The sequence below is a fragment of the Danio rerio genome, chromosome 17 (genome assembly GCF_052040795.2).
Source record: "Danio rerio strain M-AB ecotype USA chromosome 17, GRCz13ab, whole genome shotgun sequence".
In the NCBI taxonomy this organism is placed as follows: Eukaryota; Metazoa; Chordata; class Actinopteri; order Cypriniformes; family Danionidae; genus Danio; species Danio rerio.
The window spans coordinates 33,439,023-33,454,898 of NC_141037.1; the positions used below are offsets into that span (position 1 = coordinate 33,439,023).

Here is a 15,876-nt window from a genome sequence, read left to right on the forward strand (position 1 = left end):
TCGGCGAGGGTGCCAGGTGGTGCCCTGTCCCTGAGAGAGTAGGTGCTCTCTCGAAGGGACTGCCAGGGGAGGGCTATCGCGAGGGAGAGCTCTGACATCCAGGTCCGGTTGAGCCAGAGGGGCGCAACCAGCAACCTGTTCCTCGTCCTCTTCCTGACCTTGCACAGTAACTGCGCGAGCAGGCTCACTGGGGGAAACGCGTATTTGCGCGTGCACCGAGGCCAGCTGTAAGCCAGTGCATCCGTGCCGAGAGCACTCGGTCAGGGAAAGAACAACTAGCAATGAGCGATCTCGGGGGAAGCAACAGATCGATCTGGGCTTCCCCGAATCGCGCCCATATCAGCTGAACAGACTCGGGGTGGAGTCTCCATTCTCCAGGACGCAAGGCTGCCGTGAGAGCGCATCGGCTGCACGGTTGAGCTTGCCTTAATATGAATGGTGTGCAGCGATTTCAGCCGCGGATGACTCCAGAGGAGCAGACGGCGGGCGAGCTGAGACATGCGGCGAGAGCGCATACCCCCTATACGGCTGATATACGCCACCGCCGCCGTACTGTCCGTCCTGACCAGCACGTGTTGCCGCTCCAGCACCGGAAAAAAACGGTGGAGAGCGAGGAACACTGCCAACAGCTCCAGGCGATATGCCAATGCAACTGGGTACCTTTCCACAGGTCCGCAGCCGCATGCCCGCAACGCACAGCCCCCCAGCCCGTGTTGGAAGTGTCTGCTGAAACGACAACAAGACTGGACGCCTGTTCTAGAGACACCCAGGTCTGTAGGAACGAGGGGTTGCTCCAAGGGCTGAGGGCGCGGCGACACAGCGCAGTAACAGAGACTCGGTGTGCGCGCGCGTGCCATGCGCGTCTGGGGACTCGATCGTGAAGCCAGTGCTGAAGTGGTCTCATATAGAATAATCCGAGCGGCATGAAGCGGCTGCGGATGCCATATGCCCCAGGAGCCTCTGAAATAGTTTCAGTGGGACCACTATTTTACTGTCGAGCTCTCTCAGACAGTACAGCATCAGCTGAGCGCGCTCTCCGGAGAGGCGCGCTGCCATGGTGACCGAGTCCAGCTCCAGCCCGAGAGAAGAGATCCTCTGCACGGGGGCGAGTTTGCTCTTTTCTCGGTTGACCTGAAACCCCCACAGGTGGAAGTGCCAGAGCACTTTGTCTCTGTGCATAATCAACTGCTCTGAGAGAGGGCAAAAATCAGCCAGTCGTAAAGAAATTGAGTATGCAGATGCCCGCGAGCCGAAGGGGCGCTGAGGCACCCTCCGCGGGCTTGGTGAGGACCCGCGGAGACAGAGAGAGCCCGAAGGGGAGGGCTTTGTATTGCCAAGCTCGACCTTCAAACGCAAACCGCAGAAACTGTCGGTGGCGAGGAAGAGTGGAGACATGGAAATACGCGTCCATCAGGTCTAATGCTGCAGACCAACCCAGAGGACGAACGCACCGGAGGATGCGCTTCTGCGTGAGCATTCTGAACGGCAGCTTGTGCAGGCAGCGGTTCAAAACGCGCAGATCTAGGATTGGCCGTGACCCACCGCTCTTTTGGGCACGATGAAGCGTGGGCTGTAAAACCCGCTCTCCATCTCGGCTGGAGGGAGCGGCTCGATTGCATCCTTCGCCAGGAGGACAGCAATCTCCTCTCGCAAGACAGGGGCGGACAGGGGGCTGACCCTGGTGAATACACACCCGTGACTTGGGGGGCCGTTTCGCGAACTGAATCGCATAGCCGAGTCTGATTGTGCGTATGAGCCACCGCGAAGAGCTGGCCCGCGCTAACCAGGCAGGCAGAGCTCTCGCTAATGGACTCATCGCTACAATCGCTGACGTACCAGCAGTGGGGCAGCGCGAAGTGGGTGTGCTGATCCGGGAAGCTCGCGGGTCCCACGGAAAAGCTGGAGGTGAGATATTTGCTCTCACTCCAAACCCGAGCTCCGGAGGGGAGGCTCGAGGGGTGGGAGAAAGGAGACCGTCCTCCCAGCGCTCGTGAGCCACTGGCGAAACGCACCGAATCTGCAAGCTAGAAAGCATAGCGTCCCAGACTGGCAGATTTCGGGCTGTCACATCTGGGGAAGTGAAAAGTGCCCTTTCATAATGTTTTCATGGCAGTAAAAAGTGCCGTTGGAAATGGGGCCCCGCCCTCCAGCGGGGAAAGAGCAAGTTCCCTCTTCTCCAGATGGCCTGTCCCAGGGGCGCTTCGCGGTCCGTTGCCGGACTTAGCGGCGTTCTGGGCAGGGGGGCTGCCTGCTTCCGAGGTGCCCGACGCGCTCGCTTCGCCTGAGGCGTGTGCGGGGGCGGAGCAGCTCTCGTAGGCGGGCGCCTTCGGCGAGGAGCAGGTATGAATGGCACGGCGGGCGGAGCGGGCTACGGACCGCCGATAAGACATCACCCACCAACTGCTCTCTCACCGCCTTGAATTCCTGGGTGAATTCACAGACAGTGTCGCCGAACCTGGCTGGGGATATGGGGAAGTCAAGAAAGCGGACTTTGTCGACTTTGCGCATATCAGCCAGGGGTGGCGCTCCTGGACCACTAATGTGGACATCGTCCTTCCCAACGCACACGCAGCGGACTCAGTAGTCCGAAGAGCTAAGTCGGCGGCGGTGCGAAGCTCGTAAGCCTGGGTTGGACCCACCCTCGTGCAGCTCGGCCAGCGCCTGCGCTTGGTAGCGCTAGTAGGTGGCTATCGCATGCAAGGCTGAAGCAGCCTGGCCCGCAGCTATGTAAGCTCTAGCTCCGAGGGAGGTAGATAACTTACAGGCTTTGGATGGGAGACGAGGCGGATCCCGCCAAGAAGAGGCGCCGCGCGGATTTACCGCCATCGCGCACTCAACCTGAGGAATCGCCACATACCCCCTGGCTGTTTCACCGTCAAGAGTGGTTAGGGTGGAGGAACACGCAGCACGAGCAGAAAAAAGTGCTTTACAAGACCGCGTGAGCCTACTGTGCACCTCCGGGAAGAAGGGAACGCCCCTCTAGTCGGTCCGGCCGCGGAGCTGGGGGATAAACCATCTCCAACCCACGGCCGAAGCAGCCCGGGAAAGCACGGCTAACATGTCCGTTTCAGGATCCGTAGTGACAGCGCTCACCAGCCCGAAGGGGGCGAGCGGGTCTGGATCATCATCGGACAATGAAAGCCCACCCTCCGATGCCGCGGTGGACATCTGGTCTCCGGTGTCATCGGGCGTAAGGGCTACCATCTGTTAGACGGATCGCTTCCCCCGCCCGAAGCTTGGATGGAGCGCTTAGAGGAGCGGGAGGTCCGCGGGCCCGTGGGCGACGGATTATCTCTCGCTGAAACCCTCAGATCTGCCCGAGTGCCCGCTGCAGAGCAGGGGACAACTGGGGTGGTTCACCCTTTTGCAAAGGCTAACCGCGATCTTGCGCAACAGTCATGGCATCGCAATGACGACATGAACTGCCCGCGAGCAGCGCATTAACATGCTGGACCCCCAGACATGTAACGCAGTGCCCGCGCCCATCATCCGAGGACAGGAAACCACCGCATCCAGAAACGCACAGTCGGAGCGCCGTCCTGATAAGGACGTGCTGCACGACTGTGTTGCTCTTTCTGTGAAGTTTGCAACTTTATACGCACCGCTCTGGAGGACCGGACCCAAAGAACGCCAGGCAAGGGAGAAACCCAGCTCGACCGTCTGCCACTGCGTGTACACACTCTGGACCGGGAGAATGCTCTCGTTCGCTCAGAATCGCTGGTCACAGCAGGAGGAACCCTCATCGACTCGATCAGAAAGTCTCTGAAGCGAAAAGGATAGCGTCTGCTGGCGCCAGGTGAGCTTATATACTCAGTTGATTGCTTATGCCGCTCACCTGCGCAGGCTTGCGCTGCCAATTCATTCTTAATTGGCCCGTTCAATACTCTTTCAGACGAGTAGCTTCTGAACCGAACCTCCCAATGCGTGGATTTTACAAATCAAATCCACTTATAGTGCTGAAGTTCCCCCCGAAGGGGAAACACAATGTCAACAATTTGCAAGAGCAGCAACATCAAATGCCAGTGCTTATCTCCCTCTGGAACTACATCTCCAAATATGAGAGGGATGTTCCTGATGAGACACAATGTCTGACTTGCATTAAGTCCAATACTGTTTCCTGGGTGCTGAAGGTTGACCTTGGTTGGGCGGTTATTTCGGTCCAAAAAACCATAGTTGAAGGCATACAGTCTTTGAGGAATGGAATCACAAGGTATTAGACCGCAACTCATATATTCAAAAAGCAGTTTTACTTCATACTGTGCCACTCCCTCCAGAATATCATGCATAATGTCCAGCACAAAGTTCTCAGATACATTAAAGTAAGTCAAGGTGTTGAGTATAGAATTTCTTTTAATACCATAACAGGAGTTTTCATTAGGGTTGTCAGCAAGATACTTGTAATGCTTCTCATTTTGGTTTCGGTTGCGCAAAATCACCCTTGGATCATCCTCGCTAAATACTTCCTGTGCTAAGACCTTGTCAGTAAGGCACAATCTGCAGTAATGTTTTGCAGAAAAAGATTCAACATAACCAAGAATACCGTTTAGACCCAGGTTATCGCCAGTAATTTGAGCAATTGTACCAAAAATGGGCTCCTCAGAAAAAGACACCTTCATTCCCTTCTGCTCAAGAACTTTAACATCATCAATCAATGGGCCAAGTATTTTGTCCATGCCATACTTTTTTCCATCTTCAGAATGAAATAAAGAAATTAGATGTATGTTCATCAAGGATGAATTTACATGTGATGGTAGGTTACGAAGCACAAAATATATACAGCCAAGTTTATGGATTCCTTGTTTAGATCCTAATGGATTAGCTGTTTCAAAATCATCATAGTAAATTTGGATCTGAAGTGCATTATTACAGATGGAGTACAATGGATGCCTTTTGTAATACTGCCCATCACAAAATTCTCTATACATGTCACTTTGCCTTTGTTCTTGAATCAGTTTACATACTTCCTCATTTCTAAAAATGAACTCCAGAGTTTTGAGCAGAGGGATGTAAATAAAGGTGTCATTAACTGTTGTTTGTTCATACATTCCAGAGGTCGTATTTCTTCTTGAATCGTACCTGACTCCCAAGTGAATTTCAGTGGGTTCAACAACTCCCCATTTCTTGCTGAAATATTTTCTCCATTTAGTGTCTGTATTAAAATCTGAGAATGAATTATGAAAATTATTAAAAACCTCTTCAACTGAACTTCTAGTTGTGCTACCAACAGGCACAACATTTAAAATGCTCTCCCTTAAGTTAGTATGGAAATCATTAACAAAATCCTCCATGCTTTCAATAACAGACAAAATTAAATTGTTTGCAACACCATTAGCCTGCAATTTGGCAATTATGGATGCACACATTTCCCTTGAACTATCCCTTGAAAGAGAAGAACATTCAACCACTTGAGCATCATTATCTGTCATTTGCTCTGTGTCAGACACAAGTGCTTCGTCAGGATTTGGAGCATGCTGATTTTGAACAGATATGTTACCACTGCTTGATGCCACACCCCTAAAATGAAATCTGGTTAAATGTTTTTTAAACCCTGCATAACTTTTAAATTGTAGGAAGCAACCATCCTGAGCACAAACCAACTCAAACTTCTTGCCAGGATACAAACTATGAACAAGTTTAAGGTGCCGAATTAATTTTACAGTTGTAGCAAACAGTGATTTACAGATGTAGCATCTAAACATCATTCAGTAATTTAGCTCTGAGCTCCTTCACCCTTGGGGTTTCACTTGTGCTGCCAACATCAATTCTGTATACTGTGGTCTGGAGAAATGTGAACAAACCTTTAAGTGGAGGATCATAACTGATACTGAACACAAAATGGACCTTGAACAGTTCATCGATTGCCGCTAGTGAAGAGGATTCTTGACATGGGATGAGCTTTTTGTCAAGCACAATGAAGAACTGACTGATGGCTTCCTTGCTGCTTCCTATGGCAAGAATGTAAGGTTGACGATTGTCTTCTGTCTCGAGGTGTTCCTGAATACTCCGGCATGCCTGATTGAGGAAAAAAAAAGGCAAATTAAGCATTATCAGTTAACATTATGACTACAAAGTCAACATTAAATTGATTTTGCAATATTGCAAAAGCTGTGACTTAAATGTGTCATTTTGTCAGGGAAGCAATTCTGTGATTAGTTGTAAATCTCTGAGGCTCTCACAGGTTAAGTCCAAATAAAACAAAGAAATGAAATCCCTAGAGGTTACTTAATAAACAGAACATATAACCCTGATGTTTCAGATTTAGAACTGATTATAGAACCGGCTTTACTGGCAATATGTGCATCTTACAGTCATAGTTTGAGTCTGTTTAACTCAATTGAACACTAAGATCAAAAGACACAGAAAATGATACAAGCGCCAACAAGCTTAATTCCAGTTTAGGTTTCGAAAATTTGATAAATCAAGCACTTCATATTACACTTATCTCATAGTGTATTATCAACTGGAGAAGTTAATGCATTAATTGAAGGTATAATGTCTACAGCTCTTGTATCATCACCAGTTACCTACCTTTTGAAAAACCACCAGATGGTCAATTGCCTGTGAGATGCTCATCTTCTGGATTTTCTTTCTTCCAGAAACTTGGGGCGACAAAAAATGCAGAAGTAGAAGAAAGGATGATATGTCACTGTCCCACTCTGAAAAAGACAAGTAAAAAGTTAAACATAGACAGTAAAATAACATTCAAAAGATTTTCACTGCACCATTACATCAGTTACATCTGTACCTGGGAAATCCTCTGCCTCGCTGCTTTCTTTGTTCTGTTTGGCAGATGACAGCAATCTTTTCAGCAGTGGAGTGGATGTCAAGGTTTCTGCTAGCTTGATAATCTTTGACTTGAAAACTGTTGGCCACCTTTCCAAGAGTCTGGAAGCCGTTTCTGACCCGAACAGGAGTGTAAAGTCCTGGAGAATCTGAGAAATCAGAAGAAAACATTCCATTACTATAAAATATTACAAGCTAAATGTGATGGTCACTATTTCACCACATCTGTGAAACTAACATTTCAATTAAATTTTTTTATATTTATAAATAAAATATATTTAAAAAGACAATTCATACCAATCCTTTCGTATCCAGAAATCGAGGAAAAACAGAGAGAATAGTGGTGGATTTCTCTGGATCACGCACAAGACGTTGTCTGTATTTAAATGTTGCCCTCATCTTCTGCATGATGACCTCACGGTCGCTTGTATGATTCATCAGAGAGATGGCCTCTAGACTTTGATCACTGTCCAGCTGATCTTCAGGGTGACACAGCTGTCGGTCAAGCAAAGGACCCCCCTTTTCCTCTGTTTTAGGATCATCTTTATTTCCAGAAGGTTTTGTCCCCCTTTGTACGGTTTTGAGTCGCCACGACAAGAATCCAGAGTTTTTCTGGCCATCATAAAAATGTTCCTGACATTAATAAATTCAAAAATTAATAAATTCAAAATGACACAAATTCAGATTCAACATTTAACACTCCATTAATATATATATACATATCCAGTCCTCCCTTGGGGATCTCTGAGTGAGGGAAACAAGGTGATAATTCCCAAACCATACTTCTGTTTGGTAAGGCGGTGTGGAACTCTCCTGAAGAACAGGAGTACTCAATGTTACTTAACATTGATGAGAATTAACAAATGTTATTAAAATTTGTTCAATTAAATGTTTAAAAGATTAGCACTATTACATTTCTAGCACTCAACTTCACACTATACAATTTATAATCTATATAGTAGTCAACATTTGATGTGTATGAAAAAATGTTTTTCAAAATTGTCCTTTGACAAGAATGGGTGTAGTACAATAGATTTAATACTTTGATAAAAGATTTTGATTCATTTCAAATGTTGACTATTGTTTACTGCTATAACCATAAAAAAACAACATTGTTTTTGATAATTACCCTTCTGTCTCCATCATGTGGGCTACTAGAATGTTCACCATAACTTTTCTTGTCTCATCAGTAATTGTCCCCGTATCTTCATACTCCCTCAGCACATTTGCTCCACCTGGTCTTGTCTCTAGAATTTGTTTGATCAACTATAAAAAGAAATTAGCATTAACATCCTATTATAAAGGTAGAAATGCAGGAATATTGAAAATGCCATTTAAATTCAATCCTGATCTGGAAAAGGTCAGTACTATACACATAATACATAAATTAATGGAACTGATTATGTAAAGCTTATGGTTATGATACTGCAAGTAAACCCCCCGAATTGTGTACTTGCACTCACATCTCTGGCCTGTGAGTTTTGTGAAGCCTCATCCTCATCCTTTCTAAAGCGTTTTGGACTAAACCAGTCACTGTCCTCACTGCTTTTTGAAGTTAAAGAGAGTGTATCTGTATCAAAGCTGGCTGAAGATTGAGGTGTGGAGGGTCCTGTTAATGTTAAAACTGGGGTTAACAGGCAACAGGTTTTTTAATACTGGATCAAAATAAAAAGACAGGTCTAAGTACTTGTAAAAAAAAAAAAAAAACAACAGTCAATACTAGTTTACATTATGGGACTGTATTTCTACCCACATCAACACTGCCGACATTAAAAATATGGTAAAGTACTGAAAATTGGCAGCATTCACTTAGACTGTTATCACTCACCACTGTCATTTAAAGCATTTATAACAAGAAGCAGTCCACTGGTGCTCATTAGATCAGGAAACACATCTTCGTCCACCTCTGTACCAGTTTCATCTGTAACTGTAATTACAAGATCCTGTGGTAATGAAAACTTCTCTTTCACTGCAAAGGAGGGAAAATAAATATTATTGTTAAATGCTTTATTCACGTTTAATGATACGTATGATAGAGAAACTTTTTTTTAATAAATATATATTATTTTTAATACCACTCACCCTCTGCTAAAAATAAATCAAAGCAAGCCTCTGGGATTTTTATGAACTTCTTTTGGTTTCGATATTGTGCTTTGACAAGCATTGTCTTGACCTCTGGTGAAGCTCTTGGTGTGGAGAGAAATAAACACATTATATTTGGTTTATGTAATATAATTGGACTATAAATTGTAAGAATAAATAATTTTTCTATAAATAAAGACAACTTAAAGTTAACGTTCGTTGTTTTGCAGCACACTTACACGACAATGATATATTGGAGGGAGTTTTATGAATGTATTATCGTCTGTTTTGGACTCATTCTGACTACCGTTACGCGCGCTGTCTTCTTCTATTGTTTCCTGGCAGCTGTAATGTCTTAAGCTATAGCGCCTTGACGGCTAAACCTTGTTATTGCAATCTCTTACATTCGCGTAAGATTATGCCCTTACATTAAAATATCTGACAACAGTTTTTGTCGATAATGTAGATTAGTCGTTTCATTCATCTGAAGTCTTGAACTGTGTGTTTATATTCCACAACGTGCGTTCTATCACCGAAGTGAGCAATCACTGACTTTCGTTGCAGCATTAAAAACTTACCACGGTACTTTTTAACAGCGAAAACTCTCACCGATCCACGGTCAGTCGGCCACCATTCAGCAGGAACCCAAGCATGTACCTTGGATTAAAACAAGTTATAGTAGTTCAGCCGCTGTCTTTGAAATGTGCACATTTACTTGTTGAACACTACAAGAAATCCACACGCGATAGTTCACCTTGAATAACGTTACCTGCTAAAATGGACTTACCTGCTAAAATGGTCTTAGCGCGCGAGCCTAACTACACTGTGCTTATGTCCAGACATGTGCATACGGTAAATAAAATAAATAAAGCAATCGCCGTGTGCGAGAATTATAATAATATTAATATAAGCGTTATGGTGGCTTTACATGATTCATAAAATTGCTGATATAGGCTAACTTAATAAAAATCACGTCTGAATTATTTGGCTGTGTAACGCTTGATAAACTGATCGTTATGAAAAAAAAAAGATTAAACTAAGATACAAAAACATGTTATTTAATTTACACAATGAATCTGTATAATAAGATTTATATATTAGACTTACCAACTTTATTCCACTTGCAGCATTTGAAATGGCGTCTGCATGTGGTCTGGTTGAATCAAAAGGACGTCTGCACGTTCATGGAGGTGTGGCCTGGTTAACGCTTAAGGAGTTGCCTTTGCAACGATATAAAATGACACCAACTCTTAATCGAAACTGACGCTTTTGGTGTTTAACTCAATCTGTATAGCGTTGACGCAACACTTTATTTTAACACTTTGTTGTAACACCAGTAAATCAACACCGGTAAATTTGCTGTGTACATATTTTGTTGATACTGTCTGTACTAATAAAACATTTAAAGCATATTTGACATTGTTGCATTTTAAAAACTGAATGAATTGTTGAAGTGGTGAATGTTTTCAAATAAAATGTTTTTTTCTTTTGTAATTTACAGTCTATTTGACCTTTTTACCATATTTACACTCAAGAGAGTTGAATAAAATAACAATATATTACACCAGGTGGTGTTAAATATAGTTAAATTTTTTAACTCTGCCCAGAGTTAAAATTAACCCTTACTTCGGTGTCAATATGCCAACCCTTTTGAAAGTGTTGATTTAACTTTGTTTTGAGTGGACCCCATGAGACACTTTCAAAGTGTTGAAATTAACACCCATAGAGTTGTTTTGGGTCCCCATATTTTGCTGTGTATATATATATATATATATATATATATATATATATATATATATATATATATATATATATATATATATATATATATATATATATAATATAGGAAAAAAGCCAATTTTATATATGTTGTGTGTATATGTTGTGTGTTGTGTGTGTGTGTGTGTGTGTATATGTATATTTGTTCTTGGTTATTGTTGTTACCTTGATAATAGAAAATATGAGCTAGGCATCATGTATGACAGTTGCCACAGTGAGATATATGAGGCAAGTTGGAGTTAAAATCTACCGGACACCAGCCCCCCAGGGCTAAAGATTACGAGTAAGCTGTGTGAGAGTAGTGTGACTGTACTTTTAAAACACTTTGAATATGGTACTGGTGCCAAACGGTACCTGAACCGATACTTTTGAGCCATGAAATTATGGTGTACGACTAGAAAAATCCTTTATTTGACAAAAAATACATATTTTATCATCTTAAATGAACAATATAATTAAAGTTTAAAGTATACATTAATTCATATTTTAGATATTTGAATTGAATAGCATTATTATATTTTTTTGATCATTTGTTAGCATAAATTCAAGATTTGCACTATGCAGTTAACATTACATTAGCTTACTACAAACATGTGAAAAGGCAGTCATCAAAATCAGGAAACACCATTTTTCTAGGGTTGGGGCTTGTGACTACGTTTACATGGACATCAGTAATCTATTATTTGACTCAATCTGAATAATATGATTAAGGTGTTTACATGAGTTGCTTTTTGAATGTTTATTATATCCAGTTTTACATGTTGTTGCACATAGATTGATAAGGATCATTGTATCACCGCGCTATCCACGTTTCCTCTGGAGTTTCATGTAATTTCGGGTTTTTCATTTTTTTATTTTTCGACCTTTACTGCGGATCGGCAGTTTCACTTTCATTCAGCAACATATTGTTCATACGCCGTGACAAACTGAGGTACTGGATGAGAACATGAAGTAAGGACTGGTGAAAGAGTGTTGTTATAATCGAATTTGATACCGCATGGCAAATGGAATGAAAAAACCTCCGCTGTAGACTCTTAATCAGAGTATTGTCCTAATAATGGTAAAATCTGAGTATTGGTGTCCATGTAAATGTTCTCAGTGGAACTGCAAGATGATGTCACAAGCTGTCAAAGACAGTCCATTGATTCCATGCGCCCTCAAATGTTTTATTAAATTTGTCCATAGACTGTAAAAAATATGGACGTAGTATCCGTGACGTCACCCATAGGTTTACTAAGAACCCAAAAGAAGTTACCTGTACGCTTGGCCAACCGTTGCTATTTTGTTTTCGTGTCATCGCACCAACTGGGGGATACCAAATCAGGGCAAAGAGGCGGAGCGTGAGTGGAGCTAAAGATGCATGTTGGCATCCTGCTTAGAAAGGCTTTCCTATGGGAGAAATGCTTAATACTTCATTACCTGTGATTCGTTTGTGTTCTGACCACATGTGCTTGGTTGTACACTATATCAATAAAGTGTTTAGACTTCTAAAAACGCTGTTGTATTACATTAAACCACTAAACATTGTTCTTATGACATTTTTCTACAGGAGAAAAACGCAAATTACTTCGAAACACTTCAGATATAGTCTATGTTAATAAATGCAAGACTATTGTTGTAATCCAGGTATAACACTGTGACAACGTTTCATATGACTGTTCTAGAGCCTACAGCTAATCAATCTGTCGGATTCTGGAGTGCATTACAGGTCTAAAGAAAACTATAAATGATAAATGATTCTAAGTAAAACAAATACATTTATATATCTGGTATAAGTGTTTAATTTCACTCACCTGGGAAATAGAGGCCATGTGAATGGTTTGTGATCACAAGTAAGTGCACACAACATGCCATATCATCTGATAATTGTAATAAATAATTCCAAAAGGCAACTGACTGTCTAAAGCCACATAAAACAACACACAATATTATGAATATACTGAGTTCAGCAGCTAATCAGCCGGAATCAGCTGAAGTGAAGTGACGGCAACCAGCGAGACCTAGATGTCAAACAAGTGGCCACGCCCTTAATTATTTCAAACTTAATATAACCTAATACAAAGGAAACGCATGAGTTATAAAAAAATTCATCCCCTCACAGTTGTCATGAAGGGTAATATTAGCTATATGAACCAAAATCCTTCTTTGTACCAGGCTGTAAACACTTTTTTTCTGCTGTAAAATTGGGCATTTTAATCTACAGTTGAACTCAGAATTATTAGTCCCCCTGAATTATTAGCCCCCTGTTTAGTTTTTCCCTAATTTCTATTTAACTAAGAGAAGATTTTTCAACACATTTCTAATCATAATAGTTTTAATAACTCATTTCTAATAAATTATATATTTTATCTTTGCCATGATGACAGTAAATAACATTTTACTCTATGTTTTTCAAGACACTTTTATACAGCTTACAGCTTTAAAGTGACATTTAAAGAATTAACGAGGTTCATAGTTAAATAGGCAGGTTAGGGTAATTAGGCAAGTTATTATATAACAATGGTTTGTTTTGTAGACTATCAAAACAAAATATAGATTAAAAGGGCTAATAATTTTGTCATTGGTATGGTATTTAAAAAAATTTAAACTTCTTTTATTCTAGCCAAAATAAATTAAATGAGACTTGCAAATGGAGGTTGAGTTTGACATGTTTCCCTCCTTACATACAACTTTTGTAAAACATCTGCGTCATGATGCTCTGGCAATCCTTGCTTGTAAAATAGAGAATGCTTAGTTTAAGCATGCGTGTTGATAAATACGAAGGGAATCACTCACCGGATGCACTGTACAACCAGAACAGATGCCTAACATCGTATCCTTCAAAGTTGTTTAGAAATTAACTGATTTAAAAATGGTGTGAGACAATGTGTACATATGTGTGCCTTTGATTTACCCATTGATGCTTCTTACATCCTTGTCGCAGCATCAGTTGCACCAAATTTAGGCATTGAAATTTATATGCTGATTCGGTGCATACCGGTTACATAAGTTTTAGTACCCAACCATAGTTACGCATGTGTATCATGTTTTTTTGTGAAGTATTATTGATACTAATCTAACTGCATACACAATCCTACAAGAACCACTCACATTTCCTCACATTTAGATTAAAAAAAAAGTTCTACATTCTGCTTTTTCTGATCAACAGATATATTGTCCATGAGCAACTTCCAGCTCATATAAGTCAAGGGAGTATCATCGGAAACCACTATGACTGACATTATCATGCATTATTCTCATTAGCATGTGCAAACACGGGTTATGTCCTAATAGCATTCACTGAATTTCAACGACATGCCACACCATTGTGAAAGAAACATTAGCCGTTCTATTACACGGTATGTAATGCGAGACGTGCTTTTGCTGCCTGTGTCAGTTTTTCAGAGGTTATTCTGGAGCGTAGCAGTGTTCCTCTTTCAGGGCAGACCTCCAGCAGGAGAGGACAGAGCTGATGTCTGCAATAACCAAGAGCCAGCTCACAGTGATAAAACACACACACACAAACACACACGCGCTTATAGTCTGATCAATGTTTATTTCAAAAGAACTGAAATGTATACATAATGTTGCAGTTCGATCCACACATTCATGCTTTCACTGAAATAAAAAGGGTCCACCTTTTTTCCACCAAACATCCGTGACCTATAACAACTCTAATTTATTCCCTGTTGTAAAATCCATAGCCATGTTTTGAAAAGATGGTGTAGGATTTTTTAGCCGATGGTTAGAATAGTTTCACTGAGTTAAGTAGGAACAATCTAATAAATAGGCCATCTTGTTTATATTAGATTCGAGGGTAGTTCATGTAACAATAGAAATTGTCTTTATTTACATACACTCTCCACTCCAATCTATTAATGAGTAATTCTAAATTTCTAATTCTATTTTTTGAATTTATATTCATTCATTCAGTCATTTTCTTTTTGGCTTGTTCCCTTTATTAATCTGGGGCACAGTGGAATAAACCGCCAACTTATCCAGCATATGTTTTACGCAGGAGATGCCCTTCTAACTGCAACCATCACTGAGAAACATCCATACACACTCCTAAACACACATACACTACAAACAATTTAGCCTACCCAATTTACCTGTACTGCATGTCTTTGGACTTGTGGGGGAAACCGGAGCACCCGGAGGAAACCCATGCGAACACAGGGAGAATATGCAAACTCCACACAGAAATGCCAACTGACCCAGCTGAGGCTTGAACCAGTGACCTTCTTGCTGTGAGGCATACGTGCTACCCACCACAACACCATGCAGCCCATTGAATTTATATGTAATTTTTTATATATAGGTTGTGATTGGTTGAACAGGGAGCTCACATTTAACTGGCTAAAGGGTTTGAGTGACCTGCGTGAGAGTAGCATGAGGAGTGTATCATGTTTTTTTGTAAAATAATTATGATACTAATCTATCTCCATACACAACCCTATACACGACTTACTCACATTTCCTTTAGATAAAAAAGTGTAAGTGTAAAAAAGTGTTGGATTTTTAGCTGGTGTTTAGAATAGTTTCACTGATATTAGTAGGAACAAGCTAATACATATACCATCTTTTATATAGAAGATTCAAGGGATAGTAAATGTAATTGGAAATTTTCTTTACTTACACTCCCCACTAGGGTTGGGTCGATGGACGATGCCATCGTCCATCACCGTTGGCTGTTAGACATCATGATACTGAGCCCACATCGGAATCTTTCACCGTGCCCCCGTAGCAGCAGCAGCAGCAGCAAAAAAAAAACAAAAAAAACACTTAGGCCCCTGTTTACCCAAATACGTCCTAGTTTTAAAATGGCATTTAAGAACAAAAACGATCCACGCCCACACTGGCGTTTCATTTAGCATTTTCTGAAAATGCATAACACATGACCACACACACACACAAACCCATATTCTGTCATGCGCTGCAGCGTTTACGCGTGTCTGAGGTCGAGCAGTCAGTGGGTGCTTTGAGCACAAAACCCAAGAGAGCAGTGCACGTCAAACAGTTTATCAAGGATGTACTGCTGGATCGTTTCTCACCATAGTTGTTAAAGGTTATTTAATGAATCTTGTCTCTATCTAACGACTCTTTAGTCTTTTGAATCTATCAGGTAACGTGTCACAGCGTCAGTACACTGCTTTAATCTTTCGCTTTCATGCTTGTACTTACTCCTGTTGGTTGTGCACCTTTTTTACCAACCAAGTTTGTCAACGCCATTATATCGACACAAATCACACT

General features: G+C 41.9%; 3 protein-coding genes across 8 annotated transcripts in view; 2 read left to right on the forward strand and 1 right to left on the reverse strand.

Annotated features, from left to right (window-relative positions):
- LOC147839992 (uncharacterized) overlaps window positions 1–15,876 on the forward strand; it is a 782,854-nt gene that overhangs the window by 680,340 nt on the left and 86,638 nt on the right. The gene's annotated exons all lie outside the window — the stretch shown is intronic.
- Window positions 1–15,876, forward strand: part of insyn2ab (inhibitory synaptic factor 2Ab) — a 207,493-nt gene that overhangs the window by 149,852 nt on the left and 41,765 nt on the right. The window lies entirely within an intron of this gene.
- LOC147839993 (uncharacterized) lies at window positions 5,552–9,545 on the reverse strand. Of its 3 annotated transcripts, none has more exons than XM_087290723.1 (10): window positions 9,444–9,545; window positions 8,866–8,969; window positions 8,612–8,752; window positions 8,247–8,392; window positions 7,913–8,049; window positions 7,503–7,596; window positions 7,081–7,416; window positions 6,746–6,932; window positions 6,529–6,656; window positions 5,552–6,012 (listed from the first exon to the last, which is right to left on the reverse strand). In XM_087290723.1, the coding sequence occupies exons 2-10, from the start codon at window positions 8,945–8,947 to the stop codon at window positions 5,692–5,694; spliced, it is 1,572 nt and encodes a 523-aa protein (XP_087146849.1). In that variant the 5' UTR covers window positions 8,948–8,969; window positions 9,444–9,545; the 3' UTR covers window positions 5,552–5,691. The 3 variants fall into 3 exon arrangements, with proteins under 3 accessions (XP_087146849.1, XP_087146850.1, XP_087146848.1); XM_087290724.1 differs by lacking the exon at window positions 9,444–9,545 and adding an exon at window positions 9,105–9,195; XM_087290722.1 differs by lacking the exon at window positions 9,444–9,545 and having other exon boundaries at window positions 8,866–9,195.